This window comes from Pelodiscus sinensis, chromosome 4, assembly GCF_052426305.1.
Source record: "Pelodiscus sinensis isolate ZL-2025 chromosome 4, ASM5242630v1, whole genome shotgun sequence".
In the NCBI taxonomy this organism is placed as follows: Eukaryota; Metazoa; Chordata; order Testudines; family Trionychidae; genus Pelodiscus; species Pelodiscus sinensis.
Window position 1 is genome coordinate 129542507 of NC_143055.1, and position 17043 is coordinate 129559549.

Genomic DNA, 17043 nt, shown 5'->3' on the forward strand with positions numbered 1-17043 from the left:
GTTTCTCCTGGGACAGAATGTGTCCTTATCTTAGCCCCGCTGTGGAATAAGGTCCCATCCCCATGCACCTATGATGTACCCAGAGCCTGGCTCTGGAGGTTCCTCTATATTGCAAAGATCTTGTGATGGCATATAGAGGACATGCAGCGCATGCTCCTAGCATGGGTATAAACAGCAGTGGAGATGGTGAGGCGCTGCTTAGACAGGTAAAGACATGCCTGAACCCTGTGGGGATGCACCTCTCTCTCGACATGCCCGAGCTACGCTGCAGTTTTTGGCAGTGTAGGTTCCTGCTGGCCGTGCCTTTCCAGAAGCTGCTGGAGACTTTCCCTCGGTCAGAGCTGGCGTGGGAATGTACACATTCCAGCTCCTAGTACATGTTGGACCTCTCTGGTCTGGCACCCTAGGGACCAGACTGGTCCCGGATGAGGGATTTTGCCAGACCAGGGGAGGTTGTTTCTGGCCACCTTGTTGTCAGCTCCTACCCCTGCCCTGCCGCCCCATTCCCCTTCTCCTGCAAAGCCCCTTCCCGGCTCCCTCCTCACCCCACGCAGCCTCGCTGGGTCGTGCATTGGCTATCCTGGCCCCCCCACAGCCCAGCTGAGCTGCGTGCAGGGGTTTCCCGTCTCCCACCCCTTCAACTCCAGCTGGGAAGTGCACCAGACTCCCCTTCCTTCCTCCTCCTCCCCCACATTGTCCTGGCTTCTCCCTTTCCCCCTGCATTGCGCCAGGCTCTCAGCCCCGCCCCCAACACCCCACAGCACATGGGGACTCTGCCCCTGGAACTGATGTTGCCGGATCAGAGCGTCCCAGTTTTCAGAGGTGCACACAACCCTTCTTCAGCACCCTGATTCGAGGCCCAATCCAGGGGGTGGTTATTTGCCAATGTTTGTATTCTCCCTCTGTTGACACACTTTCCCACTCTTGGACCTGTCACAGTTCTCGATCAAAGAGACAATCCAGCCAACTTTTCCCTTCCCTCCCCATGACCCTCATGGATACTCATAAGTTCAATTCATATCCCAGTTAAGAGAACCAAATGTGATAAGCGCCTTGAGAGCGTCCTTTTTCTATTTATTATTTTTGGGTCTTTTGTCAGTTGTATTGTTAATTAAAATCAACACTGCTCCTCTGGCTTAAAGTTAGAGACGCCTGACTGGTAAATAAATAACAAAGCCTATTTTAATTAAATGACTTCCAAATTGGCAGTGGGACGTTGGACGGAAATCTGATCTTATTCTGTATCTCATTTAATTGAGATTCAAAGTCTCCATCTGAAAGACACAACCAAGAATTTGTTTGAACCATTGAGTGCTCAAAAGAGGTCAGAGCCTCTGGAGTTGCTGCAGATGTCAAGACATCTGTGGGGGTGTAATCTGGAATTAGACTGAGCTGTGTGACACATGTTAAGGGCCTGATACGGGTTAAGATTATGACTAAAAATGAATATGCAGCGTTTCTCAGTTCTACTGGATCCAGCCGGCAAATATAAAGGATGTATCTAAAATGACTTCCAGGCCTGCCGATAGGGTGGGGAGAAGAGGGCCCCTCTGGTTATGCCTGAGGTCCTGCTCCTTCTAGGATTGTGGAACCAGGCTGCTCCTGACCTTGACCAGGGGCTTGGCTTTTCATTCAGCTCCCGTCCCTCCCCCTCACCTGTGGCAAGAGTTGGTGAAAGTGTGGTGGAAATATTTTGTCAGCTGTAATCTATCTATCTATCTATCTATCTATCTATCTATCTATCTATCTATCTATCTATCTATCTATCTATCTATCTATCTAATAGATATAGATAATTTGTGTCTCAGGTACAAGCTGAAGAAAATTTTCTCTCTGGCACAGAGATTTCTGCTTTTTCCTCCTTTTAATTTTATTTATAGTTTCATATAAAAGCTTTGGACCAGCAACAGAGCTAGTCTGATTTACATCAGCTGAGGATCTGGCCTGTAAAGGATTCTGTATCACTGTGATATTTTAGGCACTGATCTGGAAAGTTGCTCCCTGTAGGAGTCATCGAATGCAAAAGGGTTTCATAACAAAATTGTCCTCTTTCTCTTCATTGGAAGGTTTCTCTGAACAAGGCTGCTTTGCTGTGGGACTTGAGGCCTGCTTTTCAGAGGCAGTAGGTAAGTATCCATGGCGCCCACTGAAGTCAGCCATTTTGGTTAGTTTGATGTCCATGCTTTTCTTGACATGTGGGGAACATCTGGGGGCTGTCTACACACTGGCCACATAACCCGTAATAGCTATGGAAATGAGAGAAGTCAGAATAGGGAAATGCACGGGGGATTTAAATATCCCCTGCGGGATTTAAATAAACATGGCCGCCGCTTTTTTCCGGCTTGGGGAAAAGCCGGAAAAGAGCGTCCAGACTGGCGCGATCCTCCGGAATAAAGCCCTATTCCGGAGGATCTCTTATTCCTACTTGCAAGATCCTCCGGAATAGGGCTTTATTCCGGAGGATCGCGCCAGTCTGGACGCTCTTTTCCGGCTTTTCCCCAAGCCGGAAAAAAGCGGCGGCCATGTTTATTTAAATCCCGCGGGGGATATTTAAATCCCCCGCGCATTTCCCTATTCTGACTTCTCTCATTTCCATAGCTATTACGGGTTATGTGGCCAGTGTAGACACAGCCCTGGTGACTGCATCCCCTTCCAGACCAACCTTTTGTTCTGTAGCATTCCTTGTACCCACATTGGACTGTACTATCTCCCGCACAGCATCTATTGGAGATGATCCTGGCAAATCCCTCATTTTGGATCATATGATCCCCTTTTCCTCTGAAGTTTCTGACCCCTTTCCTCTGAGATCAGTAACCAGAGCCCTTCCCTTTTGAACAATTGACAAAATGTAGCCCTAAGCAAAAGAAAAGCTAACACTAGCGAAAATGGCGATCGGGGGCTCTTTTCCGGAAAAGCGCATCTACATTGGCCACAGATGCTTTTCCGGAAAAAGGGCTTTTCCAGAAAAGCAGCCTGCCAATGTAGACGCTCCTTTTCCGGAAAAACTGAAAACGGAATAGTATTCCGTTTTAAGCACTTCCGGAAATTCATGCCAGTGTAGACACAGCCGTATTGTTTCTTTTTTCTCCCTTTACAGCTGCACAACTCTGGTGAGTAGCATCCCATGTGGTGTGCGGGGGTGGAGTGTGGGAGGGTTCTACCTCTTAGTTTTTTCTGTTCTGATTAAATCAGTCTTAACATTAACTGATTAAATCAGTCTTAACATTGTGAGCCCTTTCCTCATAAATCACTTCCATTGATGACAATGTCCCCAGTGTGAGTAACAGCTTTACAGTCTGTCCCTAAAATCCAAATTCAGTGCCCTAATATTTAGGTGGCAGTGTGTGTGTGTCGGGGGGGGGGGGGGGGAACGACACTTCCAACATTGATGAAAACAGATAAGTGATCCATGCAGCCACTTTGTCATAGTAAAACTGGAAAATATGTTGGACCAAGTCTTTGCAGTGTGAAATTCTGCAAGATGTTCAGAAGTTTGAAGGCAGGTGACTGGTTCAGGTAGAAATGTTAACCAGCTGCATTCAGATATGCTCAGTAGGGATGTAAAAAATATGCAAAACCAATAACTGTGTAACCGCTCAAAATTCTATCGGTTACATGGTTAAACGTTTTACGGGGATGGAGGGGTAGGGAGGAAAGGGTGCTGCTCCACCCCACTTCTGGGGTCTTGGCAGCCGGCCCTGCTGCCATGGGCTCCAGGCAACTGAGTTTAACCATTAACAGAAACTGATAAGCATCAGCTTCCTGGTTAAACCGTTAAACGGTGAAATTCTTATGCTAATGCTCAGCCGCTCTTCTATATTGAGCTACCATCAATGCAGTATTATTACTGTGATTCAGTAGCAGAGCTGTGCTCAGTCTCCTTGGCACAGCTGAGCAAACTGGGTCACAGCCTGGCTTAAAATGTTCTTTTCTATAGGTGACTCTGTGTTGTTTCACAAGTCGGTTCTTTGGGGTGCAGTGAGGAAGAGAAAACGATATTGATTACATTGTCTCTGAGGGCCTCCCTAGAATAATGAACAACACTGTTGAAATAGCTGAGGGCATGAGCGACACAAGTTTGATCTGGTCAGACTCCAATAGCCTGGTCATCAAAACACTCCTATCTCATTTCTAAGGCTAACAAATATTCTATCACCCGTGATTACATTCCAGGATGATGCACAACTAGGTTAGGTTTCTAATAGGCCCAAGGAAGGCACAAACTTTTGACAAGCAAGCAAATTAAATACAGCTCTCGGAAATATAGTTCCTTATTTATTATTATTTGTAAATTTGATTACAGTTGTACCTTCAAGTCTCAGCCAAGATCAAAGCAGCATGGCACGAGATGCTGTACAAACACACAGTAAGTGACGCTGCTTTAAGGAGCTTGCATTGTGAATACATGAGGTGGACAAAGAGTGGGAAAAGCAATATTATCTGCTTTTTATAAATGGGGAGCTGTCTCACAGAGAGATTAAGTTTGACTTAGCCACAGTCACATTGGAAATCAGCAGCAGAGCCAGGAAATGAATCCAGATATCTTGAGTTCCAGGGCAGCACCTTAACTGCTAGATGATGTTAAGCATAAAATATGCATTTCCTGGTGTAAATGTCTTATTTCCTGTTAAAGGAAAGAAGGAACAACTCATATAAAGTCTCCATGAGTGGGAGAGACCAGAGATCACTAATACTCTACACCTGAAGCAAAACACAAAAGAGCAACAGTCTGATAGCTGCTCTTGCAAGCAGGTAGCAATTTCTCTTCCTTCAAAAGTGCAGTTCACAGAAAACAGAACAGCAGGGTCCCCTTTTCAATACCTACCGATGGGCACCACAATAGAAATATCCTGAATTTAAAGTCTCATGATATCTTGGGATCACCAATTTCTAGAAACAAAAGCCTCCTCCCATTGGAAAAGGAGGAGTCCTAAGTTTCTAATGAGTGATATCTCCTTATGCTAGCATCTAGAGTACTAGATGGAGAGTCTGATGTTTTTTAAAGGGGCCCTTAATTTTAGAGGCTCAATTTTAAACACAGCCTGCAGAAGCCATGTCTAAAAAGGAGGCCCAAGCTGTCTCAAATTGGACACCCAGAAACCACGGTACCCAAATTAGTGAAGGAAGGAAGGGAAAACTTCCATGGCACGTTGTGTATTTTGAAAGAAAACGTGGCTGGTATTTGTGGTTGTTCAGGCTGTTCTAATCCATCCTGGTCAATATGAGTGGGCAGCGTGCAGGTGCTGGATGTTGCAAATATCATTGTTTGTACAGCTAGGTTAAGATGATTAGTACAACCGTAATGCCTACTTTAATGGGAAATGGGCACTCAGAAGCTTTTTCGGCAGCTCTTGGGCATATTATTATATGTGTTTGTTTTTTTTAAATAGAATCATACAACACTGGAACGGGAAGGGACCTTGTGAGGTCATCAAGTCCAGTCCCCTGCCCTCACGGCAGGACCAAGCACCGTCTAGATCATTTTTTTTAATCTTACAAGGCACAATTCAGCATGAATGAGAAAGTGAATTCAAATTCCTCGCTCAGCGGGCCCCACGTGCTGAGTTTCAATGGGACATACAACGTTTCCTATGTGGACTTCTACCTTCATCAGCCTCCCGTGGCAGCAGTCTTCATCATCTCCTACCTCTTCATCTTCCTCCTGTGTATGCTTGGCAACGGAGTGGTTTGCTTCATTGTTCTGAGGAGCAAGCACATGCGAACGGTCACAAACCTCTTCATCTTGAACCTGGCTGTCAGCGACTTGTTGGTGGGGATATTCTGCATGCCCACCACTCTCCTGGACAACATCATAGCAGGTGGGTAGAACTGTAGGTAGGAGCAATCGTGGACATCTTCTGCAGAGTTTGGGCCTCCTGCGGGATGTGCAAATGCTTCAGGCAAAATAAGAGCCAAGAGAAATCTTTACCCAACCTTACCCTGCACTAGCACCCTAAATATAGATCAAGTTCAAGAACATGCACAGCCAGATGTTTGGCCCATGCTTTGGCTTCTGGGCACCAAAAGAACGGTTGAAAGGGGCCAGGAAGCTGACATCATAGTGTGAATAGGATGACCAGCTGTCCTGTTTTTAAAGGGACAGGCCCATATTTGGAAAAAAATTGGAAAGGGTCCAAAAAAGAGCAACAAGAATGATGAAAGGTCTAGAGAACATGACCTATGAAGGAAGGCTGAAAGAATTGGGTTTGTTTAATTTAGAAAAGAGAAGATTGAGGGGGGACATGATAGCAGTTTTCAGGTATCTAAAAGGGTATTACAAGGAGGAGGGAGAAAACTTGTTCATCTTGGCTTCTGAGGATAGAACAAGAAGCAATGGGCTTAAACTGCAGCAAGGGAGGTTTAGGTTGGACATTAGGAAAAAGTTCCTAACTGTCAGGGAGGTTAAACACTGGAATAAATTGCCCAGGGAGGTTGTGGAATCCCCATCTCTGGAGATATTGAAGAGTAAGTTAGATAAATGTCTATCAGGGATGGTCTAGACCGTACTTGGCCCTGCCATGAGGTCAGGGGACTGGACTCGATGACCTCTCAAGGTCCCGTCCAGTCCTAGTATTCTATGATTCTATATTTTAGGCCTCCTGCACGTGTCATGATTTTTCTTTAAAACTGGCAAATTGTCCCGTATTTTCTGTCTTCTCCCCATCAATACTGATGGGTCCTGCTGCTGGCCTGATCCCTGCTCACCAGCTGCCAGCTCACCAGTGGTGAGGGAGGGATGGTCCAGTGGCCGACCGATGGGGGGTGGGCGTGCCAGGTGGGTGGCAGGGCAAACATGCAGCACGCGGGGAGAGCTGCTCCCCTCCGCTGGTGCTGTCCCTGCTTCGTGTTGGCTCTTGACCAGCAGGGCCTTGCTCCCTGGCTGCGGTGGTTGGGGAGTGCAGGCGGGTGCCAGGCAGCAGCCAGTTCAGTCTGGCCAGCAGGCTTCTTTCTCCCCCAACTGTCGCTGGCTGGGCTAGTGCCCTGGAAAAGCGCAAGGCCCCCTGGCCAGGAGGGTCCAAACCCTTCATGTGCCAAAGCCCCGCACAGCCCTGGCAGTGGGAGGCCTCTCCTCCCCTCAGAGTAGCAGGCGGGGGGGACAATGTCCAGCCTGTTCTCACCCTGAACCTGCAGGCTCCTCAGCAGCCCTCAGGGCAGAAGTTTTAGCATCCTCTTCACCCACCCGCAGGCCTGAGTCCTGCTCCATCTCTCTGCCGAGCCACTTCTGTGGCTGGGTTTGTCGCAGCCCCTGCAGTCCGGTTCCCTGGGCAGTGGCCCTCTATGCATCTGTGATGGGGTGAGGTCATGGACAACCCCTTGGGGGTGATTCCCGGGTGCTAACAAGGCCTGTTTGCTCTCTGGGGCTTCTCACTGCTTGGTCCTCCTCAGGTGTATCCAGACAGTCAAAGACAAAAGCCTCCTACCTTCTGATTCTTTTTAAGGAATTCCCTTATTGCAGTGTTTCCCAATTTTATTTGTCCACGGAACCCTTTTCAGCTTAAAATAATTTCAAGGAACCCCCCTAGGGTTCCCAGGGTAAAATTTGGCAAGGAAAAAAAAAAAAAAAGCCCTGCCAGAATTGGTTGAGCAAAAAAACCTGCGAAGTACTCTGTCTCTTTAAGAGGGGGCGGGGCAATGCCGCGTTCTCACGGAACCCTTATGTTTGCTTCGCGGAACCCTGGGGTTCCACGGACCACCAATTGGGAAACACTGCCTTATTGCATGGGCAGTCACATGTCTGCTCCCCACCAACCACGGCTAAGACGTACGGACAAAAGGCTATTTGCATAGGATTGCCCAGACACTGAGGCCTCCGCTGATGACTTTCCTTCACACATGTAAACCCCGTGAAGTATTCCCTCCTCCGTAGGTCTAACTTTGCACACAAGAATGATACCTGCACTGAAATAAGATGCACAGACCCAGCGGGTGAAGGCATGAAGATTGATCGGTTACAGGAAGTCATTTGCTCAAAGCACCTTTTGAGTTCTGTACATCTATGTCCATACATGCATTTCATAAAGCATAGGGGGGATGTCTGCCACAACATCCTTAGGGCCTAACCCTTTCCTGCCCCTTGCCAGCAGCAGCCTAGAGACATTAGCTGCCTTTTGACACTGTGCAGGCAGGAAGGGACAAGCTACTTCCAGGTGGGAGCAGTGGCAGGGGGGAAGAGATGAGCTTTGCCCGATCATCCCTCCTCCCTTCCCTCTGCTTCTCCCCTGCAGCTGCAAGCAGCTCCCATCCCTTGCCTCCCTGCACAGGGCCAAAAGGCTGCTGCTGGCCACCTGGTGAAAGCCCTGGCAGAAATCTGGGGAGGGGGCCTGTGACCCTGCATTTCCGCCTCCCACATGTTGCCCCAGGAAGATGCTGTGCCAGGTACCAGGAGAGGCGGGTCTGTCCGGGGGGCCCAGTCCGGTGTGGAGAACAGAAACTGCCAGGCAGGAAGGGTTGGGTCAGTCAGACACACCCACCCCATGTGAGAGAGGTGTATAGGAGTGTGTGTGCCATGCCACCTCCTTTGAACTGTAGAGCCTTACAGATAAGAGGGTATATAAAAAGCATCCAACTACGCAGTACTTCCTTGTAACAGGGGCTCAGTCCCTGTGAATGTATGACCGACTGCCATTGAACTAGCTTAATTAGGAGTAATTTTATCAGGTGTCCTGTATTCAGCAGAGGGAACTATAGTCACCCTAAGCATGGGGGTGAGGAGTGTCGGACTACACTTAGCGAGGGTGAACCCCACCCCCACAACGGTAAAAAGTCAGCATAGCTAGCTCTTTGCCACCACTTCCAATTCCCCCTAGGAGAAGGGGAATGTGTGTTGGAGGCAGGAGATAGCATGCCCTGAGGCTACTCAGACTTACAGACTGCCCCCTGGATCAAGAGGGTACAACCCTGGTCTTTTTCCCATCCCTGCTGTGGTCCTGCAGAGAGTGAAGCTTGGCTTTTAGTTCTGGCTTTTAGATCTTTTTGTTGGCTTTTAGATCTGGCCTTTAGTTCAATTTTTCTTCATTATTTTAAAAGTCCTAACCAGAGCTGGGAATGTGAACGTACTGGGGCGAGGCTCCCCCTTTCTGCGCCCAGCTGTGTTAAAGTCCGACATCCTCAGAAAATCTCACAACAGATTTTGTAAAACTGTTGTAAAATCTCCAATCCACTTTTGCAGCCTCCAGAGCAGCGGTGGGCAACCTGCGGTTTGTGGGTTGCATGCGGCCCATTGGAGTGATCTAATGTTGGACCACGAGAAATATTGCTGCTAGTCACCATCCACAGAACCCAGTCTCCCCCCTCCACACAGCCCCCATCGGCCAGGAACAACAAACCCCAGCCCCTAGGAGCTACAGGGGGCAGTACCAGTAGACAATCAAAATCAACAAAACGTCTCGTGCCCACAGTCAGATTGGTGGGATGTAAAATCCTGTTTAATCGGTTACTGGTTAAACGACCGATTAAAGGGGGAGCAGGTGCGGGGTGGGGTGGGGTAGGGACTGGGCCAGGCCTGCCATGGACTGGGTTGTATTACTTTTAAGACCTTGAATTATAGATTTTTTTTGTTTGTTTTTAAAGATAAGACCAAGACTTTGTTTTCCAAGCAATCTTTAATTTATGTTTTACCTAAGCACCCACATGCATTTTGGATCTCGGAGGCTGCCATCAATATTTAAAGAATAACTTCATTGCATCGACTTTGGTTTTATTACTATTGATTTTTGCTGTCGGAATATATAAAATACAAGGCATCTTTATCTGATGTTTGCCTTATCTTAACCCATATTGTAGTAGAAGAAGTTTTACCCTGACCATTGACCAACCTTGCTGCTATCGTTAAATGGAAATTTAAAGTATAAAGCCCACCAAAAGGAGCACACACATCTACATTTATCTAACACATCTAAATAAGTTTTTCCCCATATGCCCTCTAAAATGTTTATTTAACATTAATAAAAAATTCCTAATGGTATAACACTCCCCTCCCAAATATTCCTATATTTCTCTCCCACAGGCTCCTAAATGTTATGTATTTCTTCACATAACTTTGAATGATGGGAAATTAGTCCCTTTGGCTCAAGAAGTCTGCTAATTTTGGTGTAATGTTTTGCTTAATGGAAAACACGGCATTTAAGAAACAAGAGAAAACCAAGAAACAAAATATCTTGTAGGCAGTTCATGAAGCTGTGTTTCTTTCTTGTTTTAGATGTAAAGTAAGCAAGTTTAATTTCCAGGAGCAAACAAACCCTTTCTTTCAGAGAGGTGTATTACAGTTAAAAAAAAAAAAAAAAAAAAAAGAGCCAGGGAAAAAAAGTAACGATCAATAGTTTGTGCTTCAAACAGTTACAAGAGATAAAAGTGTTGTTTGTTATTCATTAGACCTCTCATGAAAAATCAGAATGTTTATCAGAAGGAAACATAGATGCAAGGACATAGTGAACATCTCTTTTACCATCTTATTATCATCAGATATCAGGAAAAGAAGGATAGGAAAGTGACGGATGGGAGTTGTGTGGATGACAGATGTTGCAGTTTTTTAGCTTTGTCCTTCAGACAGAGAGAAAACTAAAGACTGGGGAATTTTTTTTCTTGCTCCTTTTTTACTATAAAACATCTCTATAAACGGGGAGGTTATATGCCGAACTGTAGATCTAAAACTTCTCTCTTGGTTCACAAATGCTAAATGTTTAATACAGGTATGACCATCACAGAACTGCTATATATCAAGCTATGAATCATATTTAATGATGATATGAATATTGTAAGTGACCCGGTCAATGAGATAAAGTTGCTGGATAATTATGAAAATTTAGAAAATCCATGCAATATATATCATCACCTCCTATTTATTCCTCTGTTTGCATTTATTTATTTAGATTTGAGTTAGTTGCATAAAAGCATATTTTCCTAAAATATTATTTATTAATGATTTTTAATGAGTCACAGAAGAATATGTTAAATAGAACATTAAAATGCTTTGTTTTTCAAACTGGTCAAATGGCAGTGAAAATGCACACATGCCCCAAAATGACACTTAAGGCACTCTGGAAATTTAGGAAAGATCTGGAAGGGCCTTAAGAGCCATGTACCCAGCTCACTGAATAAAAAGAAAGTGGGAAATGGGAGGTACATGGTGCCTAAAATGATCTTTTGATTGGTGCATTATTGCAGTTTGGGGTGTGGACACCAGCCAGCAAATACATAGTGAAGAATGGTACAGAGTTACTACTACTACTGTTTGCAATCAGTGTTGGGAATTAAGCACGTCCAGGGCAGGTGCAGGAAGCAATCTGTATAAGATCAGCTTTAACACATTCCTTCCTACATCTTCTCCTAATTGTTTTTCTTACTACATTTCTCTTTTCTTCCCTTTGGTGTGTGTGGTTTCCCAGATTAGATGCCATTGCTCTCAGTTATACTGAGTAGACTCTGTTGGTCAAATTCAGAGATGACGTGCAAAGGGCAGGGTGTAAATTGTTGGTATAAGTTTCAGTGATTAACCAAGTGCATGTCTACACAACTGAGCTAAAGCTGAAATAAGCTATGCAACTTCAGCTATGTCAATGCTTGGCTTAAGTTGAAATAGTTTAATTCGGCTTTTGGTGCTGTCTATACAGCAGGAAGTTGAAGGAAGAGCACTCTTCCTCTGACTTCCCTTCCACCTCATTAAATGTCAAAATGACTGCTTGTAGTATAGACATGAACTGTTATTTCAGAATAACTGATGTATTCTAAAATAATACTGCTGTGTAGATGTGCTGAAGTCTAAGGCCACATCTCCCATTGCCACACTGGAGATCTATCTTCGGGCGTTTGATTTAGTGGGTCTAGTAAAGGTGCCCCTTCCCTTGTTGGCGCTGGTGGTATTCATAGTCATGAGGAGTAAGGAAGCCAATGGGAGTATTTGCGCCTGTCGACCTCCTACTGTGGAGACAGCACTAACCTTGGCTTATGGTAATAAACGTTCTTGAAGCCAACCGTCTGGGTCTAGTATAGACCTGGCCTGAGTAATTCTAATGGTGTCAAAACTGATACATACTGTGGGGAGCCAGGAGGAGGTGAAAGCTAAACCTAGGTAAGGTGAAGTCCCGGATTTATATGGAAAGCATGTGAGACCTTTGTAGTAATAATATCTAGCTCCCTTTCCTCTCAGATGTTGCTGTTTTAAGTGCTAATGCTTCAGATGCAGATGTGCTGCTTTCAGGATCATCAGAAGAACAATTTGGGCCGAACTCTGATGTCATCTCTGTCCCCTTTTGTTACCTTGTGGTGGGTCACTGTGCACCATCATTCACCTGCGCTGGGACAGCATGGTGCCTGTGGGTGGCACCTCAGCCCTGGGAGTGAACCATCAGTGTTCGAACCGTCAGTGTTGGAAGTGAAATGGAGGCAGCTAACCTGTCTGGGGCTATTTGTACCTTCCAGGGTGGCCCTTTGGGAGCACGGTCTGCAAAATGAGCGGGATGGTCCAAGGAATCTCTGTCTCCGCCTCTGTTTTCACTTTGGTTGCAATTGCAGTTGACAGGTAAGATGACGTAACGATCTGAAACCAATTATTCACTTGAAAAAAACAATCTGTTGCTCGTCATCCCCGGGCCGCCAAGCATTTTTACGATTACTGAGTCACCCACACTGCACTGAGGTAGGGAGTATTCTCGTTTCATGGATGGACCAGATGAGACACACGTAAGTTAAAGTGCGCCCATCACCCTCTTTTCTGACTTATTTTCCATTCAAATGGTAGAGGACCCTGGGTGTGTGTCCAGCTCTCCCATCTCTTTCTTGCAGAGCTGAGAATAACGGTTTGTATTCTGAGTCTGGGGCCCTCTGATCTGCTACTGAGAGAGAGGGAAGAAGAGAAAAGCCGGTGGGTCCCCATCCCCCAGCAGAGCAGGGAATTCACCCATCCCTTTCTGGAGAGAATGCCCTGGGGGCACTGGCGGATCCTGTGTCTGCTACTCTCTGTTTAGGTGGCAGATCAAAGCAGCAGTAGGAGGGAAGGCAATTCAGTGCTGAGGCCCAAGATCACAAGGCTTAGCTTGCTGGGGACTCTAAAGAGCTCCTTCTCCCCCTTCACTCTGCCCATTTTTTATGAAGAATGTGTGTTTTCTCCCATCCGCCAGCCAGGATACTGTTGGACCCTCCTGGGGCTAGAGGGGATGTTATAAATGCTCTTTCCCAGCCTCTACACCAGCCAATTCAATACTATGGGGAGGCTTTTTCTCAGAAGACCCTTGGAGGATGGTGAGATAGCTAGCTGCTTTGCCTCATCTCAGTTTGGGAGCAGGGGTATTTTCTCCCCCTTCCTTCTCTGGATTTCCTAAGAGCGTGAGGGATGAATAAAGCTGCTTTCTTCTCCATTTGACTCTGCCCTTGGCCTTCTTTGAAGTAACTGCTGTCCCTTCCAGCAGCTTCTGCCAGCCCCACTGCTGTGGCGCCATAGGAGCCTGCCTAAGCGAGGGGCAGGGAAGGGAAACAAGAGGAGGGAGTCGGTCAAGGCCCTATGGGTTCAAAATTAGCATAAAATTAACTTTTTTTTTTAAACGGAAGATTGGCCAGTTTGCTGAGTCTGACCCTCTTGTTTATGGCAAACTGTGGACTGTGTGACATCATACGTTCCTGGTGACCTGCAGGTGTGTGGGGAGAGAGAGCTCAGTGGCTTGAACATTAGCCTACTAAACCTGGAATTGCAAGCTCAATCCTTGAGCGGGGCAATTTAGGGATCTGGGGTAAATCTGCCAGGGATGGTACTTGGTACTGCTGTGAGGGCAGGGGACATGATGACCTCACAAGGTCCCTTCCAGGTCCATGAGATGGTATATCTCCATATGATTATTTTATAACCAATGGGTCACATGGTGCCGGCTCCTGCTTCTTAACATCCAGCAGCCAAATTACACTGAGACACCTAAAAATGCATGAAATACTTTCCTAATGCCATTGTTCCCTGCGAGCAGCTACTGTAGTTGCCACTGGTCATTGGGCAGGGAGGTGGCCCAGCCAGTAATGAATGGGAGGGGACCTGTCATTGAGGCAATTTCTCTACTGAGATATGAGCCAAAATTTGAGGACCCCCTTGTTACAAGATCTAGTTACACAACTCCTTTTAACGTCAGCAGAGCTACCCTTGACTGCCCATAGGTATTTCTTAGGCTTAAAATAAATGATCAAACTGGGTTTTATGGACACTGCTTTTAGATTTGGTCTCTGGCCTTTCGTCTCCTCCCTACAGGTTCCGATGCATTGTTTACCCGTTTAAACAGAAGCTCACCATATCAACGGCAATTGTCATTATAGCCGTCATCTGGGTTCTCGCTATCGCCATCATGTGTCCGTCGGCTGTCATGTTGCAGGTAAAAGAGGAAAAATATTTCCGGGTGATCCTGAGCTCAAGCAGTCAAACCAGCCCTATATACTGGTGCCAGGAGGACTGGCCCAACCAGGAAATGAGAAAGATCTATACAACTGTGCTGTTTACCAACATCTATCTGGCCCCCCTTTCACTCATCGTCATTATGTATGCCAGGATAGGGATCGCTCTCTTCAACAGAGCGGCGCCTGTAGCGGGGAAACAGAGCCAGGAGCAGCGCCACTCTGTGTCCAAGAAGAAGCAGAAAGTGGTCAAAATGCTTATCATTGTGGCTTTGCTTTTCATCCTCTCCTGGCTTCCCTTGTGGACTTTGATGATGCTCTCAGACTACGCCAATCTGACCGAGGTCCAACTGCAGGTCATCAACATTTACATCTACCCCTTTGCTCACTGGCTGGCCTTCTTCAACAGCAGCATCAACCCCATCATCTATGGCTTCTTCAATGAGAACTTCCGCCGGGGCTTCCAAGCGGCCTTTAAGCTTCAGCTGTGCTCTGGGGAAATGATGCGCCGGGAATTCTACTCTCAGCGGGGTCAGAGCAATGCCGTCTTACCGGCCACCACCCACCAGCTACTGGAAAGCCAGCCATCTCAAAATGCCCAAGAAGAGGGGAAGCCAGTTCAGAGAGGGAACTGGATGAACAAGCCGCAGGCCTTGATGATGGAAGACCTCGAGAAGGCAGCCAGCGACAATGGAGTAAAATGAGATTTGCTGTGAACTAATGAACTGGTTTATTCCCAGCTTCCCTTGGCAGAGTTTATCGGAGGTGTTGTGAGGGTCATGCTAGTTAAGCCCTCTCTGGCAAAAACAAAACATTTTAAAACGTTGTTGTTGTTATTGTAAAGTATGTAGAATGTGTATAATATCGGATCACTCGGACCTAATGAGGCCTAATTCTGCTCCCTTTTAGATCAGGAGCTACTCCACTGATGTCAGTGGCATCCCACAAGCATAAACCTGGTATGAGACCATGGATTTAAATACACATTGGTGTGTTGGGGAGCAGAATCGGGCCTGTTTTGGTTTAGTTTGAGACTGTTCTCAGAATAGGTGACACAGGGTTACATACAGTGTTGTTAGAAAAGTGTCAGAGCATGTAATGCTGTTTGCTATTAATCCATGCACCGGTTTTGTCACAGTAGACTCTGAAGAGGTTATTAATTTTTGTAATATCCACTCGGGCTTTGGGGGTTTGGACCGGGTGAGAATCATGGAATGATTCTGCTGGCACATTTTCATTAGCCAATTTTGGACACTATCAAAATTGTATTCTGCAAATTAGCAGCATGGTTTATAAGACTAATGAAAAATCGTCCACTTTTATTTGAACGGTGCCCGTTTATTAAAGTGAGGATAACCTGGTAAACCGTCATATTTTAAAGTTAGCTGTTAAATTCACTTCATTTATTAGGATCCCTTCCCCGTACCGTTGTTTTATATTCATTGCTCAGACATAATAGCCTGTTCATGAAATTATTCATTGTGCTATGCTACCATTGCCATTAATTCACATGTTAGAGATTTGCTTAATAGACTAGCATTAATGTTTTAATACCTCTGGATGTAGAATATCGTGCCGCCCAGCTTCCAGGAAAATGTGTAATTTGTATTCACATTGCTTTTAGCCTGGATATTTTGTATGCTGCCTGTTTTCTTGTTTTTTTTTTTTTTTTTTTAAAGTATCTGCCTGCTTGAACTGGTATAAAATATGCAGCTACTATGCCTTTTCATTTGTTCCCCTTTTCGGCTGCTCCTTTTGTTAATTTTGTGACTGGACTGTCATTTCAGCATATCTGTTGCTCAGTCTGAGAAATAAAAAGGATTAAGGATGTGAAAAAGAAAAGCTGTTTTTATGCTACCATTTTGGTGGGTTCTCAGAATCATGTTCTGTTTTTTTTCCCAAATCTTTGATAAAGAAATATCTTACCAGTATATTGTGTCAAGCATCTAAGTTGCACATTTCGATGATAACTGTACTAGATATCATGACATCAGTGCTCCACCAAGAGACAGGAGTATTTTAAGGTTCCTGTCCTCCAATCAATCGGGCACAGACTTCCATCTACACAGAACTTCACTGGAGTCCAAGCACTTAAACGTCTGAAGTCATTGAGGTTCCAGATAAGTGCAGGGGTCCATCCACACAAAGCAAACATGGTGAAGGCCTATGGGATAATATAGTATCCACCTGTCAATGCAAGATTGTTCACAACAGTTTGTCCTGGGTGGAATATTCATCACAATATGTGTTTTGGATGGAACTTGACTGTTTTTAGTTCATGGAAACTCCGTGTCGCTAACTGGAGTTTCATAAAGTTTCAGGACAATCCAGCTCAAGTTCACATAAAACATTTTTCTACCATTTGCTTTGGGGTTTGTTTGGTTTTTTTTTGAGGGGCAAGAGAGTGGGGGTAAAACAGCACTTGGGGATTTTGAAGAAAAAGCAGCAGCAGCTCTCATTTTGCAGGTAAGATTTCATGAGACATTATTCCTAAGGCTAGGATTTTCAAAGGAGCCAATAGGATTTGGCTGTCTGACACCCTTAGGGTCCTTTGAAAACCTCAGCATAAAGGCTTGACTGAAATCCACCTATTAAGACCCAGATTCTCATCTTTACCTAGTCATTCATTAATTCAGTGTAACTTAAGTGGGTAAATGCCTCTGAGGGTCTGGTCTTATG

General features: G+C 45.7%; 1 protein-coding gene across 4 annotated transcripts in view; it reads left to right on the forward strand.

The window, feature by feature from the left end:
- NPFFR2 (neuropeptide FF receptor 2) overlaps positions 1-16295 on the forward strand; it is a 41074-nt gene extending 24779 nt beyond the window's left edge. Inside the window, exons 2-7 of one of the 4 annotated variants that reach the window (XM_075929401.2) lie at positions 2067-2126; positions 4304-4366; positions 4634-4752; positions 5391-5819; positions 12418-12517; positions 14225-16295. In XM_075929401.2, the coding sequence (XP_075785516.2) occupies positions 5513-5819; positions 12418-12517; positions 14225-15068 (1251 nt within the window). In that variant the 5' untranslated portion in view covers positions 2067-2126; positions 4304-4366; positions 4634-4752; positions 5391-5512 and the 3' untranslated portion in view covers positions 15069-16295. The remainder of the gene's footprint in view (positions 1-2066; positions 2127-4303; positions 4367-4633; positions 4753-5390; positions 5820-12417; positions 12518-14224) is intronic. The other 3 variants (XM_075929404.2, XM_075929400.2, XM_075929405.2) reach the window with 3 other exon arrangements.
- The last annotated feature ends 748 nt before the right edge of the window (positions 16296-17043 follow it).